At 40.1% G+C, this 19,537-nt stretch overlaps 1 protein-coding gene across 6 annotated transcripts in view; it reads left to right on the top strand.

Annotated features, from left to right (window-relative positions):
• Positions 1-19,537, top strand: part of TAFA5 (TAFA chemokine like family member 5) — a 453,463-nt gene that overhangs the window by 114,575 nt on the left and 319,351 nt on the right. For 2 of the 6 annotated variants that reach the window (XR_012633434.1, XM_074903248.1), the window contains exon 2: positions 1,462-1,548. The exons of 2 other annotated variants lie outside the window; for them this stretch is intronic. Coding sequence is in view for 3 of the 4 variants with exons in the window: in XM_074903248.1 (XP_074759349.1) it covers positions 1,462-1,548 (87 nt within the window). In the remaining variant the exon portion in view is untranslated. Of the gene's footprint in view, positions 1-1,461; positions 1,549-11,031; positions 11,466-19,537 lie in introns of those variants that run through there. 2 more of the 6 variants (XM_074903252.1, XM_074903251.1) reach the window with 1 other exon arrangement.

The following is a 19,537-nucleotide window of genomic DNA, read 5'->3' as shown; positions in this document are numbered from 1 at the left end:
TCACACACACACACACAAAAAAATTAGGATTATAAAGATTAATGTAGTTTAAAAAAAACAGTTTAGAAAAAACAAAAGATGCCTCTTTGCAAAACTCAGTTCCAGCAGCCAATTAAAAAAGATGAGCATTCACAAACAGTGGAAATTTCAAATTTCTGTTACAAAATTTTTGTCCTGTGTTGTGTCTGTCAAAAGGAAGATAGATACACATCTTTGATGCTATATCTGGTAAAGGAAAAGAAAACAGTTAAACCTACTGAAACGATTACAGTTGCATTGCTATGTTCTAATGACTGCCTTTTTGGGGATGTTTTTCTGTATGAGAAGAAGCAGGGTGTGTAATCTGGAAAGGGTAAGGCCTTTCTCTTAGGGCAAAGTAAATTGCAGATATTTCTCACAGTAGGAGGTAATTGGTTATACACTGATTCTATCCACTTTGATAGGACAACATTATTGATAAACACCTTCATACCTATGGCATGTCTTTAGGACTGAGCCAGTTGCACATGTTTACATCAACAGAATTACTCCTCCCTTGCTGATCCCTCAGGCAATACTTAACATACAATTAGATGTTATCTTGCTCATACTATCTGATATTTCAGTATACTAAAGTACACACCTGATTCTCATATCTCCTCTATATTATTCTGAAGTGATTATGAAAAAAAAGCCAACTTTTAAACCTAATGGTACATAATGGAAGAAAAAACATTTGTGTAGGCAAAGAGAAGCAAACACTACAAAATGTGGGTGTCATTCAAAATAAATCTAAAACATCCTATTTAAACATAGCAATTATTCCAGTTTGTATACTGTCTTTTGATAGTCCCTTGTTTCTAGAAGTAATTGTCATGTGTTTTGGGAGTTTGATTTGTTCTGGTTTTACAGAATTCCATTAGTTTTCTTTGAAAGAAAAGGGATTTTTTTCTGGCATTGTTTCGTCATAAAGGAAGAAAAAACCACCACAAAGCAAGCTGTTTGTGGATCCAACAATTGCTGACATTAGATGTTAAGTTTTTATTTAACACGGTTTTACTATGAAGGCTATAACTAGATAAGTGCTATGTCCCATACTATATCTCCTTTATAGGAAAGATAGGAATACTTAACTTCTTTCAAAGAGAGGAGAGAGGGAGAGAGAGAGACTCTTTTAACAAGTTTCAGTTGTCTCAAATGCAGTTGGATGTGTTTGGTTAAATTATATCTGAAATGTTGCAAAAACCTCTTCTAAAATCAGTGAAGGTCAATTTTATGAATACTGTTCTCGTTCTCAGCGTCTTAAAATAGCTGTTACATACAGTAGGATGGTTGTAAGGGGAAACACCCAAGTCTTCAATTCTAAATTTTCAGGTTTTCCGGGCTGTTAGACCCCCTAATGTTGTAGTTTATTCTGTGTTCATTTCCTTTTGCATTTTCAGAAGTGATTTCAATTGAATCATTTATGGTTCTTCCATTCAGATTATAACAGCTATTTTGGAGCGGATAACCCTCAATGGCTGTATATGAGACATTGCCCGGGGTGCTTCCAAGATGCTTTTGAGATGGGTAAGGAAATTACTGAGTGTTGACACATTCTCAAAGCACTATGGCATGGATTGAGAGAGTATAAACTGTGTTACTGACCTATTATTCTGTGTATTATTGCCAGAATAGACTATACTAGTTTCCTCTGAAATGTTAAACAAAATGAAATAAACATTTTTTGTAAAAAAAGAAAAGGTAGCAAGTATTTTAAAAAAGTGAATACAAATCTAATCTGTATGTGGTAATTCATACATAAAAACTTTAATTCATCATAACCCACTTCTGATGTGCCTACTTTTTCTATAGTAGCCATTCAATGTATAATATTATACTAATGTAATGTCATCATATTACCATTATATTAGTATACTAGTGAGGTAAACCATACTCAGATTTCTGCTGTGACTTTAGGGTCAAAGCTGACTGTTTCTGTGGGCATGGCTTAACCAATATACTACTTTAAGACAAACTCACATTCAGGCTTTAATTCCCAGATCATCTCTTCTATCTACATGTTACTTTATACACTCTTGTTCAGTCAGGAGAAGTTAGCTGTCATGACTCATTTGCCCTTTTGGAGATAGACACAGGCAACTAAAAAAATACAGGCTGGTTAACTTGAACCTGTGCATGAAGGACAGTGTAGACATGGAGTGTTGGTGTGGGGCTTTCATTGAGTGAAGAAATCAGAAAAAGCTTTCTGTCTCTTGTTCAAAAGCCTGATGATGAGTATGATGACTGGGACAGTCCAGCACAGGCGTGATGCTAAAACCTCCCAGGAGGTGGCACAAGGAGGGGTCCATGATCCACTTCACTCCTTTTTTTAAGGTTAAGCAATGTCCAGGGAGAGTGTATATTCTGCTGTAGAGAAGGATGCTCTATCTCCTACAGTGTTTGTATAATGCTCTTTGTAATGTTTTATACAGCTGAAATCCAGCTGAATCAGTACAGCGTCTCCTGGATTTTTACAGAAGTTAGTCCAGGCTGTGCAAAGTCACTAGCTTAAGTTACAACTTAAAAACATAATACTGCCCCATGTGCTGAGGCGGCTTTTTGTTAAATGCCAAAATCTTAGATGCTTCATTTCATATTGCAATTAAAGCTTTCCATTTTAAAACAACATAAGCATGCAGAAAACTGGTTCTAATAGAAACAGCACCATTCAAAACAAAACCAAAGGCAATGTTTCCCTTTAAAAATACTCTTTTCAAAAAACGTTTTGTGGGAAGTTGCTATACAGTGGCTACTTCATTAACAGTAGTAAGCTATAGGCTGGCTGATATATCTGGTAAAAAGAAGAAATAAACTTCCCACAAAAACAAAGAGACAAGCAAATAATAAATAGGTTGTGCATGCAAGGGAAGGTTATATTAATCTGCAGCTCCTGCCATTATCCCACCCCAGGTGTACATAGATGGGCCTCCAGTGTGTTAATTCCACAGAGTCCAGTAATAAATCTCAGATTAGCTTGCAGTAATCCATTTTTATCCTACTGAACAAAATATTTCTCATACCATTTAGTATTAGCTGGCCATATCTAATAGAAGCTGAGACTGGCTAATGTGGTTTTTTTTTTCTCTTTACTATCAAGAACTAGTGAACTATATTATACATGAATGGCTTGTAAAAGTATTGGTTTATATTTCAGAATGATAAACAAGTTTGTGTTCTAAGATTCAAGATTATAAATTTAAAAAACATTTTCTCTTTTATTTATTTGAGATTTTTGAATGAAGTCCTGATGACAGACCCAGAAGGAAATATATAAAATTCTGGGCCTCCTTTAACATAACAGCCTGATGCAGGTGTAGATCTCTTGAAAACATGAGAGTTTGTGGGTTAAAAAAAGAGTGCCATAGTGGTAAACCCATTTTAATTTATACTTAAAATGTAATAATTGTTCATTTTGTGCATGTAACAATTTTCAACTGTTTATTTGAGGTTTTGGATAATTTTTAAAGCATCTGCATTTAACATTTGTCTGAAGAATAATTGTTTCCCGTCCACTAGCTTATTAGCAACATACCTCTGTCCTCAGTAATGCCACCCAGTGTGCTCAAATATTACAGAGGCAGCCATTATCTCTTCCTCGTATGTTCAGAACCTGTCCTAGCTAACTGTGGAGGTGTCTGGTTTGTTCTGGATATGCTCCATTTTTGCTGCAGCTCCGTTTCCTATTTACTACAGTAAGAATTGCTAACAGAAAGAATTAAAAGTGTCCATGGTGGCCTGACTTAATCTCCTGATCATTTCTTCTGATATCCAGGTTTTGAGGTGGAAAGACAGCAGCTATATAAATGTAAGGAAAGTTCTCTGGCTAAAGTTCAGCTATAGGTCAAAGATGGTGCTGGTTAAGTTGCCAGTGAGCATGAGCATTGTATAGTAAAATTTACTCCTGTAGAATTTAGATTGTTTTTATTTTTCCCCTCCACTAAAGTGGGAGGAAGCAACAAGAGCCCCAAATCTATTAGCTTATTAACTTCTCCATACAACAGTGCTGTTAGCCATTCTATAGAGGTTTGCTGTGACTTGAGTCTCAGAGAGTCATGGCTTATTCAGCATGGCTTTCTCCATAGGTCTCAGTTTCAATTAAGGACTTACTCACTGAATGTTACAGCATTTTAGTTGTGGGCATTTAGGCTGGACACTCAGGAATTGATGCTGGAAAATGTGGATCATAACTAAATTCTGGCAACTTCATGTGTTTAATTATCCTGGTTATAACACAGATCCTTTTTCTAAAAAAGAAATAAAGAATTTTATTTTGAGAATTGTTAAAAAATACAGATGATCCTAAAATACATAAAAAGTAAATGAGGATAGGCCCTCTCAGTTTCACTGTGATTTTTCTGAATAGCCCTATAATCACTGGAACACTCAAGCCTGTGCTTTGCCCACCAGTCTTAACTGTGAGTTTCAATAATTGTATGCTGTCTCTGAATTATCATAAAATCAGAGAATCACAGAATGGTTTGGGTTGGAAGGGACCTTCAGAGATCATCCAGTTCAAGCCCTCTACCATGGGCATGGATATCCTTCACTAGATCAGGTTGCTGAAATCCCCGCCCAACCTGAGTTTGAACACTTCATTATCATTTTGAGGCAATAATCTTACAACTGCAGGCAGGTAGAAAGGCCCTTGAGACTTTGTAGACTCTCGTTTTGAGATTAGTAGTTCGCCTTCTGGATGTAAATTGCTACCTATTCACTTCTTGTGAATTTTGGAAAACAAGAATTGATGAAAGCTATAAATAAAGGGGAAAAAATTGGGAGTAGGAAAGGGTGGGCAGCCAGACACTGTAGTATTACAAGTTCTCCATTAAGAGACATGTGGTTCTGTCAATTTAATACTGAGATTATTTTTCCCTCAAATATATAAAACTATCCATAGGCAGCCATAGCATATATAATCATATATCATAAAAATTAAATCACATAATTTAGATGTCTCTTTCTTCAGACATCAGAATATTTCTTCCTGAACAGGTTGAGTGTAAACTTGTACAACTCGTATAAAAAAAGTATCTGTACTCTCGAAGGCAAGAATGAGTTTCAGCACCGCAGGTTCTTCACACAGGATATGCTGCCCTGGCTCCCTCCTCATTGGCAGCTCATTCATTACAGCTCATGTATTTTCTCATATGCATACTGGCACTAGTTCCTTTGGATCTCTACTGGTTTCAAGTACCATCAGTGTAGGCACTGGATTTTTTAAGACTCTAAATTTTGTAGTCCCAGATATGTTGGGGGTTTTCTATGTAGAAAATTCCCCAGGTCATAACGCTGTCATTGTTCTCGGTAGGAAACCTTAATTGCAGAGATAGTTGGGTAAGAGTTGGATTAGCTGGCAGAGTGTTGTCTGGAAAATCTTTCAGCTGTGCAATGTTATCACTTCCCCTATGTCCCCCCGCCCCCACCCCTGAGGATTCCTAGCTTACTGCATTTGGTGAGATACATGTTTTCCCCAGCTACGGAGCTGTGAAGGGTTCCTCTGGGATATCTAAGTATAAATTCCTAAGTGTGTCTTCAGTTGCTAGGTTATTTTTAGTCAATGGGTGGTTACCAAGTCATCTATAATTGTGCTGTTAAATGTGTCAGAGCAGTTACTGCAAAGCTAGGTGCTCCCTGTAACAGGTTGAGTGTATAAGGTAAAATGAAAGAGGACAAAAGCAACATTTTGGAAGCGAGCTGTTCACAGGTTTGAATTTTATAAGGGGAGATTGCTTGATGAGCAGATATGAGGAAGATGATCCATGAGTACAACATGGATGGAGGAACATGGTAACATAGTTGAGCTATACTACCCATATATGTGACTCACATATTGTGTCATTTCAGATTTGTGTTTTGCGGGAATTCACCAGTGGCTCAAGGGATCAGAGTGGTCTTACAGAACCTTTCACTTCTTCTTAGGCAGCTCCTATACAGTCCTTGTCAGCAGTGGCCAAAAGCTATTATCAACTGGTGACTGCTATGTGGGAGAAAGCGCAATGAGTTCCCAATGGGCAACTGTCCACATGACATGAACTGCTGGCACAGTTCTTTCTCTATAAATAGAAAAGAGGAAAATCATACCTGAATAGAAAGTCAGTAAGACTGTAGGAAGGAGACAAGAACAGCAGAATAGTACAACTGGAAAGCCAAAGGAAACAAAATGACTTAAAAAAAACCCCAAAACATTGACAGTTTTAAGTAGACATGATGCACTGTAGCAAGGAAACTGCACCTTGGTTATTCTAAATTATCTAGGCTGTGCTATCCCATTTATGAATTTGCCACTAGAAGAAAGAACAGGAAGGTGGGTTGGTCTGTCAAAAAATTATTAAAGACATATTAACATATCACCTAATTAGGTAAGGGAAGTAAAACAAGTGAAAATTTTAGGTGTTTGTGGAAGGAGATGATCATGTAGATGTGTATTTGTCGTTCTTATGGTAGCTGCATCATGTCACAAACCAATGGTTAACAGAATCTCTTTAGAGATTAATTCATACTCCAGTGATGCTTACCCAGCATCAACTGAAGATCAGTGATAAAATTTTGAGGACTACTGTAGTTGTGACCAGCCCTGTAGCAAAGAAATGAGAACCAGCCATTGGCATGCAGAGAACAGAGGGGAAAAAAATATTTAAAAGCTGCAAAAACTAATTGGTGGAAATATATCCATCTGTATTCATTACTACATATTCAATATAGCATGTATTTTGGTTAGATTCAAAATGGGAAAATATTTATAATGCCACTTCAGGCATATGTGAAGGATGAACTGGGTGAATTTCAACAAAATAAAATGTTAAACTTAGCATCAGGAGAAACATTCCAGCTGAGAGAACCACTGGACTGGAATAATCACCTCAAGTGACTGGTGACAGACTATTGCCTGAGTAACTCAAAACTAACAAAAATGAAATCCAGTGGGCATTAGCAAAGGTTTGGTCTAGATAACCTAATAATAAATATCGTCTGCTCTTTTTTTTTTGTGATTCAAAGCCAGTAGAAGTTTCCAAATTCATTAGTGAAAATGGGCTAACGTCATCTCTTGCGCTCCTGCATTTAGATCTGCATTGGCCATACATAATTTCGGGGTTTATTGCATTAACAGGAATAAAATAATTATGCAAAAGGCATTTGACACAACTGAAAATACTAGGGGCTTAGTTACAGGTATATGGAATACAATCTGAACATGATTGTCTTACAGGAATGTTAGCATGTTTTTATTGTTAAAATATCTCAGTAGCAAAGAATAAATCTTCTAAAGTTTGGTAGAATCTTCTCACAGAATTAAATGCAGAGTATAGATAATATTTTTAAATCTCTAGAATTGAGCAAAGGCTGCTGTCTTAGTCTTAAACAGAGTTCCAGGTTTAGTAATGCTGTAGAACTAGATTGGAGTTTTGGTAAAAAGAACAAATGAGTTGTATATCCAAAAGAGAACACACATTTGGAAATTATGCACTTCATTTTTGTGCTGCTGTCTTATAAATTCTTCTGAGTTCTTATATCTCATACATATTTGCTCTTGCTCCTTGATCATCAAGAAAATGCATTCCTCACTTCCACACTACTTTTTGCAGCTGCAACTGTCTTCTGTATTGGAAATGTCTTCCAACACCATCACCATCCTTTACCAGATTTCAGGTGCTGCACATCCCTCTTTTACGAAACACAACTGGGAGAGTTCCCGTGGAGTGGTTCCCTGGCATGAGCTGCTGCAGGACCACAGCCTTTTTTGCCTCTGTATTGCTGGAGATGTATGATGTCAGAACTCTGGCAAAAATCTGAAAATTCACAGTGAGATAGTTCTGTAAATAGCTCTTGGCCTAAGAAGCTTAAAAGTTGCTTGATGGGTGTTAGTCCATTAGTTGGGGATGCAAATCTTAAAAGGCTGAAAGATAAGGGAGAATTTTTGTCAGTCGAATTTATTCAGGAAAGTCTCCCAGAGAAGTCTACACTGGTAACTTGAGATATCTTTAATATCTTATAAATCTTTTTGCAAGTGACAAGAAGTTGAAGAGGGATATTTCTGATAGGACTCACCCTATTTGAAAGGTCCAAAGCTATTTAGAAAACACAAAAACCACAGTGAACCTTATTTAGTGCGGCAAGCGGCGTTGCCAGGTACCTCTGTCCTCTCAAATGGGAAGTCTTCTGGAATCCCTTGTTGCTATGAGACTAAATATCTCTGTACAGTGTGAGCACTGAACCAGATTTTGCTCCTACTTACACTAGTGTGCATGTAGAGTGACTCCCCTGTGGCCGGGAAGCATAGTGCCGCATTCTGATGCCTTGCTTATGAAGGGCTCTGATCCAAAGCCCACAGAAGCCCAGGAGTGTTTGTCTAATTCAGAAGCTCAAAGAAGTAAGAGAAGTTTAAAATGGGAGAACGGCTATCATCTTGCACCTCAAAAGGAGCAAGCAGTTTGGAGATTTTGACCCACTGACAGTGGGTCTTCACATGCTTTTAGTCAAAAAGGAAAGTAATGTGTAAAATCATTCACAGGATTTATCTTCAAATTTAGCATGTTCAAACTGAAAGATACATATTGCTTATCCTGGACTACATAAACTCTTGTTTGACACACTTTTAAGATCCACATCTGTGGAGTTAAAAGCTGCCATGTCAGGGTTTTGGGGGTTTTTGTGTTTGCTTAAGTACAAAATGTGTGAATTTTCTTTAGCTACTTGACATCTTTTTTTTCTTTCACCCAGAAGACAAATAAACAAACAAAACCGAACTTGAACTGCACCCAAGCATGGCCAATTTCACACCAAAGTGTACATTTCAGAATGAAAGATTTACAGTGGAATATTTCTAGTGTAGCTATGACATTGCTTTAACATTGCATTGCTGTAATCTTCAAATATAGTAAATTAAATAAATGGGTTTATAGGGACTTGTGTGAAGCTTAAAATTCAAAAGATAGTTGTTATTAATGTTTCTCTGTGCTACCAGTGAAAAAAAACAGAAAGCACAGGGAAGAATTTAAATACGTCATCGACAACAAGGGGGATGTTTGCCCAGTGAAAATACTGGTCTTTTATTAATCTGTCCTTCCAAGCAATTGGAAACCCTTCCTTTTGGCTTCTTTTAAATTAAGAAAATATTAAGTATTACAAAAATAACATAAATGCAAACATGTAACCAAAGCTCTTAGTGTGCAAGGATTCCCTTACTTGGTTTATATCCTCAAAACTATGGATGCGCTTTCCCGTCTACCCCGGACAAACCGGGGTGAGGCATCGGCCATGGGTGCGTCACTCTCCGTGCTGAGGTGGGCAGCCAGCCTGGGCAGCGCAGCAACTTTCAGTTTAGCTGCACGGCGGGGAGGGCCCGCCGCTGGGCTGAGCCGAGACGAGTCGTGTCGTGCCGAGCCGAGCCGAGCTGAGCCGAGCCCAGCCGTCCCGTGCCGTGCCGAGCCGAGCTGAGCCGAGCCCAGCCGTGCCGTGCCGAGCCGAGCCGAGCCCAGCCGTCCCGTGCCGTGCCGAGCCGAGCTGGGCCGAGCCGTGCCGTGCCGAGCCGTGCCGTGTCTGCCACCTGCCCCGCCGAGTCCGCCCGGCGCTCCAGCCTGCTCCTGCCCGCGGGCTCCCGCGCTGCCGCTGCCCGGTCCCCCTCCTCTCCCCGTGTAACGCGCCGGTCGCTCGCACCCTGCCTACAACCGCTCCGGCCCCGTCACCGGCCTTGGGCCGCGCAGCGCCCCGCGCCGCCCCGCAGCACTCGGGGCTTTGCCCCGCGAGCCAGCGCAGGCCGCGGCGCCGGACACACAGGCCTCGCGGAAGTTGCGCGGGGCAGCCGGCGGCGTTCGAACGCGAGAGGCGTGGAGCCGCACCGTGCCCGCGGGCAGGGGGGCACCCTGGCGGGAGCGCGGCCCAGGCAGCCCCCTCCGCCACCCGAATACGCGCAGCTGGCGGCGCCTGGGAGCGCAGCGGCTCCCCTGCCCCGCGCCGCCCCACCGAGCCGCCGCCAGCCGCGGGCGCCGCAGGGAGCTCGGTGCCCTTACGGGCATCCCCCGTCCGTCGGGGCGGTCCCCGCGGCTCCCGGGCGCGGACCGCCGCGGCGTGTCTGCCCCCGACCGGGGCTGCCGCGTCCCTCAGTGGCGCCGCCGAGCGCGCAGTCCCCGCGGAGCGGCTCCGCATCGCAGCGCCTTCCCGCCGCCCCGCCCGGCTTCTCTACGGCGGCCGGCCGCAGCGGCTCGGTCCTTCCCCTGGAACGGGAGGGCGGCAGCAAAATCACAGACCCCGTCCTTTTTTTTTTTTTTTTTTTTTTTTTTCTTTGGTGTGTGTGTGTGATTTATAGCATTCTTTCATTTGCGTTCTTGTTTTCCGTGGGGATGGCTGCAACGGAGGCATCAACCTGTAAACTGAGCGAGCCCTGGCCGTAGCCCGGCGGCGCTGCTCGGAGGGCGCTCTGCGGTGCCACCGCCGGGCAGCGCCGCCGGGACGGGGTCGGCCCCGCGAGCGGGCGGGCGGCGGGCGAGGGAGCGGGGCCGCCTTTAGAGCCCGGTCCCCGGCGGCGGAGCCGTGAGCCGAGGGGAGGCCGGCGATCCTTGCGAGAGCCCCCGAGTGGCCCCGCGTTTGCCGCGGACGGCGGGATGAGCCGAGTGAGTGCGAGTGTGTGAGTGTGTGAGTGTGTGAGTGAGTGTAGGTGGGTGTGTGTGGTGTGGTGGTGTGTGTGGTGTGACACCCCCCCCCCCCGCAGCAGAGGGGATCTCCGAGCGGGGGGAGGAGGGGAAAGGGGGTGCAACAAATTGTCGCCAGCCGGGAGAAGTTGCAGCAAAGAGAGATCCCTCCCTCCCTCCCCCCGCTCCCTCCCCACCCCGCTCGCTCTCTCCTCCCCGAGCCGTGGCAGCCAGCAGCTGAGCGGCGGCCCGAGGAGCGAGCGGCGGCGCCCGCAGCCCGGCGATGCTGCAGCGGCTCCCGCGGAGCCTCGGCGGGGTGGGCCCGGCCCCCGCGCGCCCCGCGCCGCCCGGCGGCGGCGCGCCCTGAGCGGGCGGCGGCGGCCCCGCGGCGCAGCGGGCGCTGTTGCGCAGCCCTGCCCGGCGCTGCCGGCCTCCCTGCCCCCGCCGCCGGCGCGGCTCGGCGCGGCTCCCGCGGAGACGGAGCGCTGATTCATGGGGCCCCGCGCCGGCTGCCGCGGCGAGGAGAGCGCGGCGCTGCCGCTGCCGCTGCCCCCGCGCGGGGTGTGAAGCCCCGGCCCCTCCTCCGCAGCCCCGGGCTCGCCCGCCCTGCTCGGGAGTGTGGTCCCTGCCGGGAGCCGCCGCGCCTGGCGCACAGAGGGAAGCGTTGATGCATCGCTGTGGAAATTCATTGTGTGACTTTCTGGGTATTTACTGAGTTTCAGACCGAGATGCAGCTCTTGAAAGCTTTATGGGCACTAGCAGGAGCAGCGATCTGCTGTTTTCTTATATTTGTCATCCACTCACAGTTTCTTAAAGAAGGTAATTATATCTGCATGTCTGCATACCCTGTTCTTTAATACTGAGGTCTTTACGAGGTGCCTTAATTATTTTTACTGTTTCCAGTATGTTCTATTTACAGCACTGCTTCCACGTTATTTTTCCTTTCCGTTAAAGCCTTCTCATTTTTGTTCCTTTAGATAATAGGTAGCTTTAGACTTACATTCTTGATAAATGTGTTTTTATATATATATATATATATATATATATATATATATATATATAATGTGTATGATGTTTGTAGTCAATGTTTTAGCCAATGCCTCATTTCTTTACGGGGCATGTATAGTGTATAGCAAATATTTGTTGCTATCGGATGACCACAGAACAGTAGTCATCATGGGAGTATTAATAAACCAAAAAAACCATTAACAAGTAAACGTCTTATTTTTATACCAAATCAATAGACATCCTTTCCCTCTTCCTCATTCGGTACATTTTCAATAGATGGCACTAAAGTTCTACGGAAAGGGCAGGGCAGAGTAAATCCTGGGCATTCAGCATCTTCATTCTCCTCCTTGCTGCCCCAAAACTGGAAGAGGCCTTTGCATGGTTTCAACGGTCCTGTTTTTTCCTCCTTGTGGTCATAAAATTGTGATTACAATTTACTGGAGAAAACAGTTTAGACTGTGGGGCAGGCTTCAGGCTTTCTTTCCCCCCCCCCCCCCCCCCCCCCCCCCCCCCCACGTGGGCTGGGTGGAAAAAGATATGTTTGATTAAGTGGATAGAGGAAGTTTATTGGGGAATAAACCTCATATTGCTCTTTTTTGGTTTGTTTTTGTTTGTTTTCTTTCTTCAGGAAATTACTCTTGTTTGTTTGCTTGTTTTGTTTTTCCTATGCTGAAATAGTGATTCCACTGCTTATTTGTAAAGCAAACTGTAGTCTGAGATTCAAGTGTGAATTCTGAGAGGTGTGTATATATTTGGTGGTGTGTGGGAAAGCCCAGTGCTGTTCTTTAAGCAGTGTTAAATGTAACACAATAGTATGGGGGGTTTGGTGAACCCATTTATTCTTTTGTAGCATTGTAATATAATTGAGATTATAGCTGCTGGAAGAAGCAACCCAGCTCAGCTTGGAGGGCTGGCAGCGCAAAGCATGGAAAAAAACTTTTATGTGACTGGGACAAAGTTTCACCCAAGACTGGGCAAAGCGACAATCTTGCAACTACTGAAGTATCGCTACTGGTTTTAATTTAGTGTCAGTCCAAAAAAAGCACGAGGCTGTACACTTTCACAGATCTTTTCTGAATTGAATAAACACTGATTTGCGTGATTTCTTTAATTAAGAAGTGTTATCCAGATATCTCCAGTGCCAGCGATTTTTCCTTTAAGAAACCTATCCATGCTTTAATTGCATTGTGTGCAATGCCTCCCACATAGTCACTTATTTAACATTCTTCTAAAATGCTTGGAATAGTGTATTTATACATCTCGGTCTAATGAGATGACTCGTTTTGAGGAGATTTTGCAAAACGAAATACTGCCAGTCATTTCTGGCTATTTTTTTGTCAGTATTTGCCATTATGCACTTTTTTTTTTTTTTCCTTCACTCTTTCACTGCTTGATTTTGAGACCTGTATTACTGTAAATAATCCATAAGGGAAGAAGCATTTTGTTTTATTTAAAATATTTCTTCTTGCACTATAGTAGTAGAAAGCTCGCAAATTAATATATAAAACCAGAAACCATGGCCGTACACCGAGGAACTTTAACACATTTTACATTGCTTCTCCTCCAGCATTTACAGCCACACTTAACATGGACTGCAGAGAGAAAACTGAAGCTCTTAGCCTTGTTGGATAACTTAATTGTGTCAGTTTGTTTATATTTGTGAACAAAATGTTTCTGCTTTGTTTAACAGTGAGAACTATCTACTTTCTGTAAATACAGATTGCATGTATTGAGCTAGTTGTCAGCCTTTTCTTGATGGGTGCTAATCTCCACAACAGCATTTTGACCCCTTTTGTATAATTACTTCAGTAATGTATGTATTCCTCCCTGTAGTTTCAGTGATGGCACTGAATAGTTTAGTGGAATTGCTTGAAAGTCTACATGGTATAACTGAGTTTTTTCTTTATGAAGAACTTTTAAAATATCCAGTAAAAATTATTGGATTAAGCATAATATATTCAAATGCAAGCATCTAAGAGAAGGAGATATTTAAGCTACATATTGTAAACATTTGCAAAGGCAAGATTTAAATTTCCTTTCTTTTTAATTTTAAAACCTGTGGGTTTTTATTCTTATTATTTTCAGTAAGAAAACAAGTGAAAGAAGTGTGAGGAAAAGACTAGCAGATCATTTAACCATTTGTCTACCGCATTAGTTTACTAAGTAAATAGGTATAAAAAAGAATACATATGAGATGGCTGTTACCTTACCTTCAGAAGATTTGAAATTATTTTCTGATACCAGTTAGGCCTTTACATTAAAATTTTATAGAAAGTTAGGAATGCCATGTCTCATTGCCATAATTTTGTCAGACTGTTGATTTCCTGGCAAAAAGATCAATTTCCCATCGGAGCCTAATGAACTACATGGGCTCATTGTTTGTGACTCAGCTGTGTGGTCGAATTCCTAAAATAAGTGCTTGGAAATTTTCATTTGATTATTTCCTGTGCAGAAGGATACTTTCCTGTAGTGCCACAGAACAAACAAGTAAACCACCAGTTTGCCTAACTTGCTCGGATTAGTTGATAGCACATATCTCCTGAGACAATTTGACAGTACAAGCTCATACACCAAGCACCTCTTTTGCATGCAAGACAATTCATATAAGAAGAATGACATGTACAATTAATTACAGGTCTGACTTAATTTATTAATGCACACTCTTTCCATTTTTGCATGTTTTGTAATATTTACTACTTATTGTTTTTCCAGAGGCAGGTCTTAATAGAAAACTGACATAATCTTCACTTCCTAAAACATCGCAAAATTATATAATTACCACATCTTTTCTGTATTCATTTTCCTTTTACTCTCTTGGAATTAGAGATGTTATCTGTTATGTTAAACTCTTATCACATACTAACACAAGATATTTTTGTAATTTCAGTTGTACTGCATGGCTATAATATGTAGAACTTTCATTACATAGAGCTGAAATTTATTATCAGAACTAAATCCTCCTTCAGTCACATTCATAAATATGAGGTTGTATGTTTGAACAGTCAACTGAGAGATTTCACACTGCTAATTTTTCGTATTAGTTCTTATTTTGAACTTTGATTTTACTCTTAGTAGCCCTGTCTTAATTCTTACATATTTTTATATACATTTTTGAATTAAGGCAGTTTAATAGTAGCATTTCATTATTGCCATTTAAATAGTGTTAAGAAACAATGAATGCTTGTTCTGAGATGAGTGGGAAAGAGCTGTTTAAATGTCTATTTTCATGAATATGTTTTTTTCAGGAAGTGAAGAATGGGTGACACAGGGTGCCATTTTTCCACACTTAGGCTTTTATGTGGAAATACAGGTCGTCCTGTGGCTAATCCGTTCCCCTATGTCCAATCTGTCCTTCAGTGTTTCTAAAAGATGAATAGAGCTGTGAACCCAGAAAAGGGTATTGTGATATATAATTGCAGCCCCATGCCTGTCTGATCTTCCTGCAAAGCAATTTAACATACCCTAGTCAGCTGCAGTCAGTGTGAAGGGGTGTTAAAAATTGAAATACCTAAAACTTTTCGCATATGCCACTGAGAATTAAAAATAAAGAATTACATTCACTACTCATGCCTGATTTTAAATAATTTTTAATCTCTTATTGTTTAATATATTTATTCAGAGAACTGAAAACCACTGAGTTGATGTTACACATATTAATTGTGGGAACTCCTTTGCCCCCAGACAAGTACCCTTTTCACCTAGTAGAACATTTTAACCATTCAGACACAGCAGTGATGGGGAAAGGTAAAGGATACAGTTTCTAAACGTGTCTTTGAATCCCATGGAAAGTAGTGCAGTTAGGGATTAACTTTGGAAGGGTATGTGTATATCACAGACAGGATGTGTTACAGCCCTGGATATACTTGAAGGCTTTCTTTATCTGTGATTGCTCATTAAGAGACTGGAATGTCTTATCTATGGAGAGTGATTTCATATTTTGAATGGTTTATGAGATTAGGGCGGTGTGAGCCCTGTTTGGAGAGGGACTACACAGCAACATGGATTCAGTTTCAAGAATCTTAAAAGTATAGAATATTGAAATATTCAGATCTCAAAAACACTTTCTTAATCTATTGGGTAGCTGTTCAGTAGTAAGCCATGTAAAATAGGATTTTCTGTTGATATGATGCAGCAGTTAAGCACCAAGAGAATTCCAATATTTCTGCTATAACCAGACGATTATGGCTATAAACCAGAATTTTAGTATCATTTGCGCAGTTTTAGTATATGCTTACATATATGAAAAGGTATCTGTTTAGCACATTTTTCATACTTCCCTTTTTTTTCTGCCGTAGGCAAAAGTTAGCAATTATTGGTTACACTCTTGTTGGCACTACTCTGTCAAACACATTTAGGGGAGTTAATGTCACAATAGCAGAAAATACTGCAGCACTTTCTTTAAAAGAATGCATTTATTACACATAATAACTCAGTTAAGTTTTTTACTTAATATCTTTATTCTGTCACTTTTTACAGATTTAAATATTTTAGTCTGCTCTAAAAGTACTGAAAAAGCTTTTTGCATATTTTTGTGTTTTTAGAGCATACATTTTGACACTGAAAATAATAAGGAACATTATTCTATTTATCTGTGTAACCCCAAGCAACTCTGCTACTCCTCTGCTAATGTCTGAAAATGTCTACTGTCAGTATGCCCAAAATATTTTTTTTTCAGAACTTTCTTTTTATATAACCTGATAGCTTTTTAAGTTGGTAAAACAGATGTTTACTGCTGTGTAAAACTTTTTGAGGAAAATTGTTATCTTCCAAAACTTTTTGAGACTTTGGCCCTCAGAATTTTCTTGGGAAGAATTTGAATGTGACTTCTTATGGTAGATAATATAGCCAGCCTTTCATTCCTTTAAAATTTATTTTTCTTTTATCTTTTAAACACTAAAAAAAGAGGAAAGATTTGAAACAAAGTGAGAAAGAGAGTTGCTTTTAAGAATGTGGGGAAAAAAGTTTATGTTAGTGTTGTTTTCAGTTTGCCCTTTTATGCTTAACCTGTGTCTCAAAACAGTAAGATACCTTGTGTACCAGATGTGTTGACTTTGTTCCCTATATTTAGTAAAGCTGAGTTGAGGACAGTGTTTCCCAGCTGCAAATTTGCCTGGCTTTGAAGAGTTTGCTACTTTTAACATACTGTAGTATAATTCTTTTCTCCTGTTTGTCTTCTATACATTTTTTGGGGGTGGGCTGGGTGTGGAGAGGCAGATATGAACGTGATTATCAGAGCAGCACATCAGACTAGAGAGTCACAGATTGCTGAAGTGGAAGTTTTCTCTTCCCATCCAGGAAACAGATTTGGCAGTTAAAAAGCCCTAAGCTTGAATAAATGCTGCACAAGAAAAGAAAATGTGAAAGGTTACCAATCTGGGGATTTTGTTTGCTTTTTTTTTTTTATAGTTTCATGGCAAATAAATAAAATTAAGATGACCCAGTTCAGTGGCTATCTGATAGTGCACAGCGTATCAGGACTGCAGAAAAATGAGAGAAGGTGCCGCTTTGAGATAAAATAGCCTTGTATTTGAAAATGTTTTGGTATTTTCAAAGGTGTTATTTTTTAAGAAAGAGTTAGAGACATACAGCAGTGAAAGGAAGCTATGCAGACAAAAGCTGTCATTAATTTTCTTTTCAGGGAGGTGAGAAAGATGTTCTCTATCTGGCATCTGCTGTGCCGGGATATACCAAGAGGGGGAGTCTGACAGTTTTTCTACCCACAGAAGGTAGCTTTGATATAGTCTTTGGGTTTGGGTGATTAAAGTAAAAGATGCATACGTCTTTACAGGGAAGTGCACCATAGGTGGTATAAACCCCCTACTTTTCCCAACTGAGCAACTTGAAAAAAGGAATTAGTAACAGATTTTTCAGTAGCCTTTTTATGACTGCTTGTTTTCATGCCCCAAGAGCACAAGTGAGAAATTATTGACCTTTCTCAGCATTTATCAGCACCACCTGTTCTTAAAGGCAGTACTATAGACTGATGTGAATCACATCATACAAAAATGCATGCTTTTTAGATTTTTTGACTAATATTTATTTTGCTTGTTTCTTAGCAGGCATATCAAATACAAAGCTGAAATTAAAACAAGACACATAATTGAGATTTTTTTAAAAAAGACTTCAATACAGTATTGGTAAGAAAAGCCATAAATTTCTTCAATTCACTACTCAAAATATAGGTAAAATTATTCCTTTCTCATATATATTTCAACATAACTTTTTATAATCATATGAGGAAAAGAAGCAACACAAGTTTTTGTACTAATGAGAACAACAGTATTTGTTTTCTGGTAGTATTTAGATGTCCCAGTTGGAATTGGTAGCTCAGCCAAGTATGCCTGGCCAACTGTAGTGTATGTTCTTACAAGTCCAAGACACGGATCTATTCTGTCCAGTAACTGGATTTTAGCAAAGATTTATTTTGCTTAGAAATTGTGTCCTCTTGCCACTTATAACCCATAGGGATAGAAGGTTCTGTTTAATAACAAAATCCGATTGTTTGCCTAAACGTGCTTTTTATGCCTGTCCTGGAAATTCAACACAATATAATGAATCTGCCTATTCATTACATTTTACCTTTGGCACTACATCATTTCACAAGTAAATGCTAGTCAGAACAATAGATCTTCCTACTAATTGTTGTTAGTCTTGTGAAAAGCAATGAGTAATGCGTTTGAAATATATCCAAACAGCAAATTAACATATAAATAACCAGAAAAAAATTTGTAATGGATCAATACCTATTGAAATATTTTCTAAAAGCAGATGCTCTACTAATGTGTGTTTTCATGTGAGTGATTTATTAGTTTTGACCATATGGAGGAAACTTGAAGATTGTGTTAATTTCTCAGGTGAAAAATTTTATTTATAATAGATGCGGTGTATTCTGGATCTCAGCTTCTTTCTAATGTATCACAAAGCTATATGGTATTCCAAAATATAGGTGTTTAATTGCAGTCACACATGAGGAAAGATGTAGGTCAAATCAAGTGGATCCACAGGAGAACAAAAGGAATAACTGCAACTTTAGAAGAACCTAGAAAGAAGTACTGAAGAAACTAGAGTTACTGCATTTAGAGAAGAGATTGCTAGTATGATAAGTGTTTCCAGTAAAAATTTCAGTAAAATTCCACCTTAAGAGTAACAAACTGTTCTTTCTGTAAAGTGGGAAGATTATAAGAAGCAATGAGTGCAAACTGATTTGAGGGAGATCTGGGTTAGACATTAGGAAAGATTGTAGCAAGGCAAATTTGTGCTATGCATCGGGGTAGAATTGCCAATGGCAAGAACAGTTAAGCTTTGGAAGACATTTTATTGGGAAGTTGTGAAACAGGAGAGATTCTATTTTCAGGTTGAAATATTATCTGTTGGGAATAGTATCATCAAGCTGAAGCACACAGGTGGACTACATCACTTCTTGAAGTCCCTTCAAGCCTTATTCTCCAAAATGTGCACTTACCTGAAACTTTCCTAGAAAGATGAAAGATATTTAAACATCTGAGTTTAGGGCAGTTTTCTGTTGACTGCTGAAGTGAATAGTCTCATGAGAAGACACACTAGGATCTGAAAGTATTCAGGCAACAAATACAACCTCAAGAAAACAACCAGTTTGTTTATTAGCTAAATCATGCCACTTTTTGACTTGCAGATTTAATTTAAAAAAAACAAACAAACAAACCAACAAACCAACATTAAAATATCATGATCGATGTAGTTAAAGATCACTCTTTTAAGTACTGTTTATATTGCCAGCTTTTTAGCACTTGAAGGCATCCTGAAGCAGGGCCTTGCTCTGTTTACTCTTCTTCATATACAAAGAACAGTTAAATTAGAGTATTAGTATTCACTTTCTGGTATTTCTTATGGATTGAGGATTTGTG

Source organism: Athene noctua, chromosome 3 (assembly GCF_965140245.1).
Source record: "Athene noctua chromosome 3, bAthNoc1.hap1.1, whole genome shotgun sequence".
Classification (NCBI taxonomy): Eukaryota; Metazoa; Chordata; class Aves; order Strigiformes; family Strigidae; genus Athene; species Athene noctua.
The sequence above is the reverse complement of the archived record's forward strand: the minus strand, read 5'-3'. Positions and strand labels throughout refer to the sequence as shown.